This window comes from Physeter macrocephalus, chromosome 13 (genome assembly GCF_002837175.3).
Source record: "Physeter macrocephalus isolate SW-GA chromosome 13, ASM283717v5, whole genome shotgun sequence".
Classification (NCBI taxonomy): domain Eukaryota; kingdom Metazoa; phylum Chordata; class Mammalia; order Artiodactyla; family Physeteridae; genus Physeter; species Physeter macrocephalus.
In genome coordinates this window covers 83,618,519-83,629,398 of record NC_041226.1, presented here as the reverse complement: position 1 = coordinate 83,629,398, position 10,880 = coordinate 83,618,519, and the positions used below count along the sequence as shown (strand labels likewise).

At 64.2% G+C, this 10,880-nt stretch overlaps 2 protein-coding genes across 2 annotated transcripts; one reads left to right on the top strand and one right to left on the bottom strand.

The window, feature by feature from the left end:
* The first annotated feature begins 1,798 nt into the window (after nucleotides 1-1,798).
* LOC129392669 (uterocalin-like) lies at nucleotides 1,799-2,131 on the top strand. Its single transcript, XM_055089368.1, has 2 exons — nucleotides 1,799-1,906; nucleotides 1,994-2,131. Exons 1-2 carry the CDS (start codon nucleotides 1,799-1,801, stop codon nucleotides 2,129-2,131), a joined length of 246 nt encoding a protein of 81 aa, XP_054945343.1.
* Nucleotides 2,132-6,239: 4,108 nt separating this feature from the next.
* Nucleotides 6,240-10,325, bottom strand: SOHLH1 (spermatogenesis and oogenesis specific basic helix-loop-helix 1). Its single transcript, XM_024126100.1, has 8 exons — nucleotides 10,261-10,325; nucleotides 9,800-9,934; nucleotides 9,217-9,364; nucleotides 8,634-8,737; nucleotides 8,502-8,545; nucleotides 7,627-7,813; nucleotides 7,068-7,138; nucleotides 6,240-6,457 (listed from the first exon to the last, which is right to left on the bottom strand). Exons 1-8 carry the CDS (start codon nucleotides 10,323-10,325, stop codon nucleotides 6,240-6,242), a joined length of 972 nt encoding a protein of 323 aa, XP_023981868.1.
* Nucleotides 10,326-10,880: the final 555 nt, after the last annotated feature.

Sequence of the window (10,880 nt, the reverse complement as noted above, 5' to 3'; positions counted from 1 at the left end):
ATAAGACAAATACCCTATTGGAATTTTGATTGGGAGCCTACTGTTCTTAGGAAAAGAGTTGATATTTTTATAGTATTGAGGCTTCTAATCCATGTACACGGTGTATGAATGTATCTAGCTTATCTTAATTTCTCAATACTAGCTTATAGTTTATGTGCAGAAGCCTTGCACCATTTTTCCACTGGATTTGTTCCTAGCTAATTGATTTTTTTTCACTGAATTGTAAATAAAGTCTCTCTAAATTTCATTTTCTAAGTACGCAGTGCTGGCGTATGGAAACAGTTCATTTTTGTGTATGGATCCTGTGGCCAGTCGCCTTTCTAAACTCACTAATGAATCTGAACAAGTTACCTGCAGGTTTCCTGGACGTCCTCCACACGGGGTCATGTCACCTAGGACCATCTCAGGTTCGTCACTTCCTTGCAAATTCTTCTGCCTTTCCCTTCCTAGAAGCTTCTGATGCTTCACCAAGAGAGAGGTCCGTTGCCCTAGTATTTTGTAAACCCCTTAATCAGATGAGGAAGCTCCCTTTAATTTCTAGAGCGGTATGAGTTTTTGCCACGAATAGTTGTTGACTTTCATCCAGTGCCTTTCCTGCAGCTAATACCATGATCAGAGGATTTTCCCTCCGCTCTATCAAGTGATGGAATCCATGGATTGATTCACCAACCCTAAACCAACCTTGCAGTTCTGGATGGAGCCCTACAGGTTGTAACGTACCTCCCTTTCCACAGATGGCTGGATTCGTTGTATGATGTTTACCTGGGTTCCTGAACCTACATTCATGGGTGGGGGTGACGTTCAAGTTTTCCTTTCTCGTAATGTCCTTGCCCGGTTTTGACACCAAGGTGTGGCACTGTGATATCAAAGGAGGGACTCTACCTGGGGCACAGTCGGCTGCAGGCCACCGCTTCAGTGGGGGATGAGGGGGGGAGATGGGAGACCCCACATGAACATCTTCAAAGGGTCTTGCAGCCAAGAAACGGGCCGGCAGTCAGCAGGCAGGGAGTGCCATCACCGCCCCTTCAGAGGTGAGGAGCTGAGGCTCGGAGAGCTAAGGACACAGCCCTGGGGGAGGGGGGGGGCAGTGTCTGCACTCACGCTGCTCTGCCCTGTGCCCCACGGCCCCGGGGGTCCCTGTGCAGCACGAGGGAGTCAAACTCAGTCACGCTCCAGCAGGGGAGTCGAGATGGGGAACAGCCCGGCTCTCCCTCGCAGCCCCCTCATTCTCGCTGGGCCTGGCTCTGCCCAGATGGTCCACTCCAGGGGAAGCGCCCGGCAGCATGGCCCAGGCCGTGTCACGGAGCCACCCCTGTCCCCCGAGCCAGGGTCGTCGGTCAACCCCCGGCGAGGAAGGGCATCCAGGGCTGCTGCTCCCCCGGGGCCGCCCCCCGAGTCCCAGGGCCCCACGACCAAGCCTCACAAACGTCTGGGTGGCCGTCAGAAGGGAGACCTCAGGGCTGCCCAGGGCTGCCAGGTCAGCAGGCGGCTCTGTGACTCGATCATCGGTGGGAACACAGGGACCCTGGAAGCCTGCCCAGGCGGACACACCCGCTGTTCTTGGAAACAGCATGACTGCACCACGGACAGGCAGGGGGGCTGTGGACAAGGGCAAACGGGACGTTGTTGGCCGCAGGCTCAACAAATAGAAGGTAATTGTGGTCAACGGGAGGGGGCTGGTGACAGCCCGCCACGTGGCCAGGAACCTCTCCCGGCAGGGGACAAAAGGGCCACCACCACGGGCTCTGGACACCTGTCCGAGGTGCCGCCGGCCAGCCCTCAGCCCCCCTGACTCGCCATGAACCTCCCGCTGCTGGCCGTGCGGCTGACCCTGCTCGGCTGCCCCCAGGCCCTGCACTGGGGGCCCCAGGACCCCAACTTCAACGAGACTCTGGAAGCCGCGGGCGTCGGGCGTGGGATGGAGAGGCGGCTGGGGGCAGCGGCCGCAGGGCCAGGGCCAGCGGGCACCAGCGTCCCCCCCTCTGCTCCCCAGGTCAGCGGCGAGCGGTTCTTGGCAGGGCTGGCCTCCAACCAACCCAAACTCCTGAAGGAGGACGAGGGCACGCGGCTGCTCATCCACGGCATCCAGGTGACACCCAGGGCCCTGCAGCTCCACCTGCACAGGAAGTAAGTCTGCGGCAGGTGCGGGCGGGGCGGAGCCCAGGTGAGTCGTACAACCCTGTCCCCCGCCCCCCTCACAGCCTGCCCCTGGCCCCTCACAGACTGAGGCGCTGCATTCTGAATAAGCTGCCCCCTGCCCCACCTTACCAGCCCCCGTGAAGCACAGGCACTGCACCCCTGAGGTTACCGGGGCGGGGGGCAGCCTGGACAGGGACTTGCCAGCCGCCTGGGATCTGGGCTGTGCGTGACCGCAGGAAGCGCCAGGACAGGAAGGCGGCCCAGCTCGGCCCCGCAAAGAGGCCAAGGGCGTTCTCCGGGGTCCATCGCTGCTCCTCCTCGCTGAAGGGTCTGCGTCCCGGTGGCCACTGTGACATCACCTGGCCTCCGACGTCCATCCCAAACCCAGGAACAGGGCACTTTCGGGACAGTCCCTGAGCAGGCCCAGAACAGGCTGGAGGGCAAGGACTCACCGAGGAACGATGCCCTGGGAGGGCCCACCCAGAGAAACCCCAGCACCGGGAAACAAACCCACCACTGGCTGCCCCAGGCAGCTCTGCGGCCACTGAGGTCAGCCTGGGGACGGGCCCTGAAGCTTCGGAGCGAGGTATCCCCTCCACCTGCCGCCCCGTACTTCACCGACAGCTTTCCTATTTGGGTTAGGATCCCAAGCGTTTCAAATGAATCGAGTGCAACCAGCCTCCACGCTTACAAGGATAAAACACAATTTCTAAGGGGCGTGATGGGATTGTTTTGTGCGTCAAGAAGGCAGCACAGCGCATCCATCCGTTCAGAGGAACCTCCTGGCCTGACTCTCCAGAAGGCAAACACAGGAACTGGGAATGTCAGCTCGACCCCATCAGCAGAGACGGGGGAAATTCACATTATCCGGAAGCTTCTCTCCCACCATCCCTCAGAAGCAGAGACAGCCACGTCCCTGGGGCTCGGGGAGGACCCAGAACCCACGTTCCTTAGAACCGGCACCACCAAGGGCACCCCCTGCAGGAAGGGCTGGCCAGGCCCTGGACAAACCAGACACCAACTCTCGCCTCGCTGGGTGCTCCCTCCCCTGGCATCCAGGCCCCATCCAATGGCAGGGGCTTTGGAGTGCACGGGAGCCCAGGCCCCCCTTGCCATGGCTCTGCACATGCCACCCCCTCCAGCCCCATAAGCAGCAGGTGGGGCGCTGACCCGCTGGTCCACGAGTGGACACTGTGGGCACCAGGGCCTCCCTGGGCGGCTGCCTCTGCAGGGTCAGCAGCTCCGAGGGCACCAGCTGCCTGCGTCGAGGGGCTGGGGGCCACCTGCAGGTCCCAGAGGGTCAGACACGGCCGGACAGGGCAGGCTAGGGAAGGGGACCACCTCCATCTGCACCCCTTCCGACCACCAGCCCCGAAGCCCATTTCTGCCGAGACCCCTTCAGAGAAGGATCAGGATTCACATCCCCGGGACCTCCCTAGATCCCACACCTCCATCATATGGCTCAGCTTCCCTCGCCCTGTCCACCAGCACGTGGCCAGAGGAGTGTCCTCTTCTCCTCTGGAAGAGTCAAAAGATTCCAGAAGTTTCCGGAAAAAGGAGGAGGGGGAGGGGCTCATGGTGGGCCCTGGAAGGTGACCAGGTACAGCACCCACAGGGGACACTGGCTTCCGGCCATGGCGTGAGCTGCAGCTCTGACCCCTGCACAGGAGGGCCCGACCAAGGCCCCCGCCCTCCCCAGCGTCAGGTACGACCCTGGGCATGGCTGCCCTGGGGGACCCTGTCACGCCATGGGCACCCTGCTGTGCCCAGGTGGCAGGCCGTGGCACCCGCTGGGGGATGACGAGGTGTCCTGGGTTTCAAGAGACCAAAGGCGGGGTTGGAGGAAGACTGAGCCTGTTTGTGGCTCTTTCAGGCCTGTAGAGTCCAGCTTCCAGGGCAGGTGGGGCCTGTCCTTTGCCCAGGTGTCCCCGTGTGCGGGGGAGCACACACGGGGTGGGGGCGGGGGGCCACAGTGAGGCCAGGCTGGTTGGGTGAGGGTCTCGGGAGGGCTGAGGCCTGAAGAAGCGAGGGTACCATTTCTCTCACTCAGTGGGCACCTAGGTGCGAGATAGACAGGATGGGCCTGGCCTTGCCAAGAGAAGGTCACAGCCTGGTGGTAGGCAAGGCCCTGGAACCGTGCCCTCCAGACCCCTGAGGATGAGCAGCGGCCGGCCCCTCCCAGGTGGGCAGGGAGGCCCTCGGCTGTGCCAGGGTCCAGGTCAGGGCCCGTGAGCAGAGGCCGCGCGAGGCTGCCGGGCAGCACTGGGCACCTTGACCACGACACCAATGGGTAGTGACCCAAGGTGGCCTCGAAGCTCAAGGAGCAAGATCGGCAGCAGGGAGGGCAGGAGGCGGCAGGGCTCAGGGGAGGGTGGACGGCGGGGCTGGACGGAGCAGCTGGTCACCCCCCAGCTCAGCCGGCTGACAGTCACCAAGGCGCAGCCACAGACACTGCCTAGCAACAACGTCCGAGGCTGAGGGGTTGGTGGACCTGGGAGAGGGTGCAGCCTGAGGGTGTCTGGGGTCCTGCCGAGCCCCACATCCCCCTCTGTGCAAGCAGCGCCCACTGTCTTACTTCCGGGAGCCCCTGGGGGCGGGGGGACGAGGGCAGGTCACCTCGAGAGCTGGGGGTGTGATGCTGAAACCCCCTCACTCCCCAGAACAAGCCTGTAATCACCATCGTGCTTTCTAAATCCACCCCCGAACACCCAACTGCAGCCACAACAGGAGTAATTTGGTCCGAAAAGGGCCAGAGCAGGGGAGGGGCGGAAAGCAAGCTGTTTCCGGGACCCCCAGCTCCTTTCCGCTCCAGCAACCGTGACAGCTCAGCTTCCGCCAGGCCCGGGCGGCAGCCCTTTCTTCTCCCCACCTTGCAGGGGGGTCAGCTTTCCCTGCACTCCCCCAGGCAGCGAGGGAGACCTGGCCCCAGATGGCCGCCCGTCCCGTGTGGGCGCCTGGAGCGGTGCCCTGTGTGATGCAGCAGCTTTGTGTGCGTGGTCCCAGGGCCTGCAGGACCGGAGCCAGGATCCCGGCACAGGTGCAGGCTTGAAGGCTGCTCTCCTCCATGATGGGGCAGGCGTTGCTCATCCATCCCTGCTCCGGCCCCGCCAGCCTGCCTGGGCCCCTGGACCCTTCTCAACACCAGCTCCAAGCACCCCCCTTCACGAGCTGGAGGCGGCGCAAGTGAGCCCTCCTGCCACCCGGGGTGGGGTCCTGCCCCTCGCCTTCTAAAGGTCTAAGTGGGGAGTTTAAGGCTCAGGGTGGGTGGATCCACCCGCTGGGGGGCTCGGTCAGGCTTCTGAACAAGTTGAGTCCCAGCTCCCGGGCCTCCCTCCCAGGGGGCTGGGGTGAGGACGCCCAGGGCTCCAGAAAGGGACAAGCAGGGATCAGGGCGGGCTGAGCCCCTGACCAGCTTGGGTCAGAGACTGGCACCGCCTTCGCTGTGACCGAAAGGTGATGGGATTCAGGCAGGGTCACTCCTCACAGGAAGCCAGCGCCCCCCGGATCCTTGGGGACGGGAGCAGCCGAGGGTCCAGACGCGAAAGCCAAGCGACCTCTGCCCCACGCCCCCCAACGGGCCCTGCACGGGGAACACGAAGGCCACCACCTCGAAGGCAGAGGCGGTTCCTTTCCCAGGCGCCACCCCTGGCCCGGAAAGAGGCCTCCCCAATGGACCCGTGTGGGGCCCCTGAGACCAGCCTCACAGGCACGGAGAGCTGGCTCCCACGGCTGCCTCTTGGGGAGGAGACCAAGGACACAATCCCCATCTGGGGACCCCTCCCCTCGCCAGCCCCAGGGCCGGGTTATTTAGGGATCCCACAGGCCAGGAACATCATAGGAACAATCCCCCAGGCAGGGGTGCCTGCACTGCGAACAGAAGCGGTGCCATCTGCCCAGTGAATCGCGTTAATTACACAAGTTTTGCTTCCCCCAGAAAAACTGCTTTTCCTCTTTAATATGCAGCCTCTGCTCCGCACAGCCCCACCAGCCTCGCTGGAATTAGAGCACAGCTGCAGCCCAAACCCAAAATACAATGCCCAAGCGTGCGGCACGAGCTGCTGCAAAGGCCCCGTGCCCCGCGGCCTGGCACGACCCGGCCCTCAGGAAGCAAAAAAGTCGGGGAAGATGCTGTCTACCTCGTCCCGCAGGGCCGAGCTGGGGCAGCTCACGTCTGAGCTCCAGGGCTCCAGGGGCCCGTCTGGGGGATCCTGGGAGCCGGGCTCGTGGTCGCCCAGGAAGCTGGGCTCTGCCCTGTCCAGCGGGCTGCTTCTGGCGGGGACCCGAGAACGGGCACTGCTGCCTCTGCCCTCCAGGGACCCTGGAAGCAGACGGGACACGTCAGCAGAGCAGGCAGGCACCCCAGGGCACGCAGAGGGGACTCAGTGTGCAGAAGGGCCCCCCCCCCGCCCATCTGTCCCACCCAACCAGGAAGCTCTCTGCTCATCCTTGAGGTGGGAACAGTGGACCCCTGACCAGGTGGGTGGGCCCACTCCTGCCGGCCCTGCTCGAGACCCAGGAGCACCAGAACCAGGAAGGGGCTCCCCCACCCCATGATGCCAAAGCCTGCAGAGACGGGGCTCAAAGCACATCCAGACGCCTCTGTGGGGACAAGGTCTCGGGAGAGGGCTCTGAAAGTGACTCGCAGCCGTACACGAGCAGCCCCGTGTCGTCGTGCACTCATGCTCCCAGATGACTCCCCACACGCCGCTTGCCATCCCCACCGGTGGTCCCCAAAACCACCAGCAGAGAAGGACACGGGAGCTCAGAGACAGACGCCGGGACCTCAGCGTCACACAGCAAGCGGAAGCCCGTCCCATCTCCCCAACAGTCCCAGCTGCCCGCCCAGCCCGCAACAGGACCAACCCAGACCGCAAAGCCTGTCCCGGGTTAGGGGAGAAGGTGGCCCAGGCCGAGCGTGTCCCACTCACCAAGCCACCAGTCAGGACTGGCAGTCAGCAGAAAGGACGACCCATCTTCGACGTCACACCCCGACACAGACCTGGATGCAACAAGGACACCCTCACCCTGAGTCACCCCAGGTGGACCCCAGGCCTTGCACCTCAAGAGAAGAGCGTGGGCCCTGAAAAGCAGCTTTGGGTTCAGAGACAGACGGGGTGCTCCCTCCCGGGCGGACCCTGAGCCCACCCTCCTGCCTGCCCGGAGCCAGCCCGGCGCGTTGCTGCTTCCTCTCCAGCCGCAGCAGCTCCCGGCCCACGCCCCAGCTGGTAGAGCTCGCAAAATACAAACTCACTTACTGTCAACCAAAACAGACGACCAGTAAGGAGACAACAGCGTTTCCAGAAACACGTTAGAAAGCCACACGGCAGAGTCTGGCTACTCCAGGACTGGGCCAGCAGCCTGGGCCATCCAGGCAGACACCGAGGACGTGAGGGGCAGAAACTTCCCGGGCAGTGGCTCCAGGCAGAGCTCGGGCAGGGCTGGGAGGAGGCGTGTAGCGGGTCACGCACACACCACTGGGACACCCACCTGGCACCCAGCATTACGGCCTTGTCAGTCCCTCGACCTGGGGACCCAGCCTGGCCCAAGCAGCTCTGAGACGCTTCGCTCACCAGCGGGGAGGGTGGCTGCCGCGAGCGGGGAGACCACAGCAGGGGCGGCCTCAGGGCCCTGGAGGGACTCAGGCCTGGAGACCGGGGGACCAGGCTGGGCGGCTCTATGAGGGAAGCGAGGCGTGAGTCAGCCTTCCCCACCTGGAGAGCAGCCCTCCCCACCTGGAGAGCAGCCCTCCCCCGAAGACCCGAGTCCCTGCCCACTGTGTCCTGCACAGGGAACACGTGAATTTCAGGAGCAAAAAGCCAACAAGTAACCCGGAGAAGATAGATGCCCAGAGGTGAGGCACGTGACACCTGGGGCCAGGGAGGCTTCCTGGTGGAGATGCCGACTCGGCCTCAGGTCGACCGTGGGGGACTCAGACCTGGGGACCCTCACGCTACTACCTCTCCCTCCATCTCCGTGATTCCTGACCAAGGACTCCACCCTCAGACCACCCTGCTGTGTGATCCCTGCACCCTCACACCCTGAGCTTGAGTCCCGACCTCCTTTGGGGGGCCCAGTTCTGCTGCCGGCCCTGGCGACAGCAAGACCCCCTCCCCGCCTCGATGGGCACGCCAGGGGAGGGGGAAGGCACAGTCTCGCCTCCCGTGGCACTCGGGGACTGGCAGCCATGGTCCAAGCAGTGACCCACAGCCACGGCAGGCATCCAGCACGAGGGGAGTGCAGTCATCACGCCGCCTCGTGGGCCTCATCGGGGCGGCACGATGGGAGGACAAGGACCCGCTCTCGCTCACCAGGCAGGGCCGGCAGCCCACCCAGCACTGCGGCCGCCCCCACCGGGGCCTTACCGTCGTCCACAGCCGCAGCTGCACAGCTCGGGGAGGCCTGCTGCCTGAACCATGCAAGGACAGAAGGAGACACCTCTGAACGGTCTGCACACACCATGCCCGGGACTCCCCTGGCCCCACAGGGACACTAACATGGTCACGCTGGACGTTCCCACGCCGGGGTCCAGGGCACCTGCTGGGGTCTGACTCGCCAGGGCCAGCTGCAAAACGTCCTTCTGCCACGTGTGCCACGTCTCCTTTGAAGAAGCAAGAACCAAAGAGGGAGATAAACACAAAAAACGCAACAGAGACCATCAACCGGCAAACCCACAAAAAAGCAGGCTGTGGTCCATCACTGGCCACCCTGCCTGCCTAGGGTCCCAGAGGTCCTCCCTGAGTGCAGACCGTGTCCTCAAGACTGGGGGGTGGGGGAGGGAGGGAGGCTGAAGGCCATGCCCGCCCGGGGACCTCACAGCAATGGGCCTTTTACCCATACCGGCCTTGGCACCATGGTCAAGAGTACAAGAAACATAACTGGAGGCCACAGCTTGTCCCCGGGGCTCCCGGAGGAGGTGCGGTGCACAAATGGAGGCGTGCCTGCCAGAAATGCAGCAGCCCTGGCAGTGCAGGGAGGAGGGAAGCCAGGCATCCGGGTGGTCAGAGCTGCCCAGGGGGTGGGGGGGATGCCCACGGCTCCTCCCCAGAGGGCTGACCGGGCTGCCGCAGGACAACTCACATCTTGCTTCTCCCAGCCAGGCACCAGGGCACTAGCGAGCCGCAGGAACTGCACCGACATCTCCAGGACCGAGGCCATGTCCTCCCGCCGGCCGTCGAACTGGGGCAGCAGGGCCCGCAGGCGCTCACAGCTCAAGGAGATCCGCTTCCTGCCTCCAGGGAAGTGACCACCAACCATGGGGCAGTCTGGCCTTGACCAGGAAAAAGCACTGCAGCCACCAGAACCCCCTGAGCCCTTCAGGGATCGTGTCAGCACACACACTGGCCCAGGGCCCTGGACCCCAAGCTGCAGGCTATCCAGGTGTTTGCCGCGGGCTACAGCCAAGCCTGCACCGTCACTGCCTGGGGGTGTCGGCTGCACGTGCACAACCTCGAGATGCCCAAGACTTCAGGTCAAAGAAAGGGCTGCAACGGTGGCCCCTGGGACCCCCACCCCCCAAGAGCATGTGTTATATTCACCTCGGGGATGTGTTAAGCGTTCCCTTACCGGACAGATGGTACGAGCCTGTCCCAGCCACCTGAAACCAGCTCGCTGGCACAAACCTGACCTCCTCTGACCCTCGCCCCCACTGCGCGGCCCCCACCTGCGCTCCCTCTCGCTGAGCACGTTCCGCGGGAGGCTGGAGGCTGGACCCTTCGCCACCGCAGGGGCCCTGGCTTGGCCTAAGCCCTGGCCGAGATCCAAGCAGCATAACTGGGTACCAAACAGGAAAGGGCCGCTGCCGAGAAAAGACAAGAGCGCCGCGCTCTGTGATCCCAGAAAACGCCCCCGAAGCCCCGAGGCGGTGATGTACATCTTGGGAGGCGGGCGCAGGACAAGGCCTGGGTTGCCCAGAAACACGGCCCTGGGCCCTACCTCTTGGCACCCCTCCCTCTTTCCCCGCAAGGGCCGGGGGTCGGGGTTCTGCCTCACGGGGGCCATGCTGGGTGGGGACGGGGGCTCGGTGCATTTGAATTGGATAGAAGCGCCAGGTCTGGACACCCCGAGCACCCCCGGGCAGAGGCGTTCCAGCTGACCCCCTCCGGCGCCCCCCCCAATTCTCACCTGCACCCCTCGGAGCCGGGGACTCCGGGAAGCCCAGCGTCTGACGCAGGACCCCTGAACGCCATAGGCACGCTGCTCGAGCTAGTGGAGAGAGCAACAACGCGCCCGGGCCCCCACGTGCGCCCCGCCCTGCGCATGCCGTCCTGCAGCCCCTCCCCCTCACGTGCACGCTGCCCACGCCCACGTGCTTCCCTCCCAGGCAGCACCTGGCCCGCCCCACCCCCCACGCGCGCCCCGCCCCCACGCGCGCGCCCCGCCCCCACGCGCGCGCCCCGCCCCCACGCGCCCTGCCTCCCTGACATGCGCTCTGCCCCGCCCCACGCCCGCGTGCAGCGAAGCTACTCTCGCCGAGAAGTTGCCAGAAAGCCGCCGCGCCTGGGGGTAGGTGGCCGAAGTAAGTGGTCCTCTTCCACCCCTTCCAGGTGGTCGGCCCAGCTCCCGCTCAGTGGGGTCTCCCCTCACCTACCCACCGCGGGCGCCGGGTGCCAGCCCCGAGCTGGGCGCTACCCTCAAGGGTCTCACGACTGGGGGGCCAAGTAGACGCCGAATCTGTGGAGGGAGGGGCAGGAGGGTGTCCTCAGGGCGAGGTGGTTTTCAGGACCGAGCTGGGCAGCGTCCCA

What these genes read in the sequence shown, in the direction of transcription:
- SOHLH1 (XM_024126100.1), bottom strand. Translation starts at nt 10,325, where the DNA reads ATGGCGTTCAGGGGTCCTGCGTCAGACGCTGGGCTTCCCGGAGTCCCC. An exon ending in CCCGGCTCCGAGGGGTGCAG is followed by an intron (nt 9,935 to 10,260) that starts GTGAGAATTGGG and finishes TTTTCTCGGCAG; the next exon opens with CGGCCCTTTCCTGTTTGGTA. An exon ending in CAGTCCTGACTGGTGGCTTG is followed by an intron (nt 6,458 to 7,067) that starts GTGAGTGGGACA and finishes GTCTGCTTCCAG; the next exon opens with GGTCCCTGGAGGGCAGAGGC.
- LOC129392669 (XM_055089368.1), top strand. Translation starts at nt 1,799, where the DNA reads ATGAACCTCCCGCTGCTGGCCGTGCGGCTGACCCTGCTCGGCTGCCCC. An exon ending in AGACTCTGGAAGCCGCGGGC is followed by an intron (nt 1,907 to 1,993) that starts GTCGGGCGTGGG and finishes TCTGCTCCCCAG; the next exon opens with GTCAGCGGCGAGCGGTTCTT.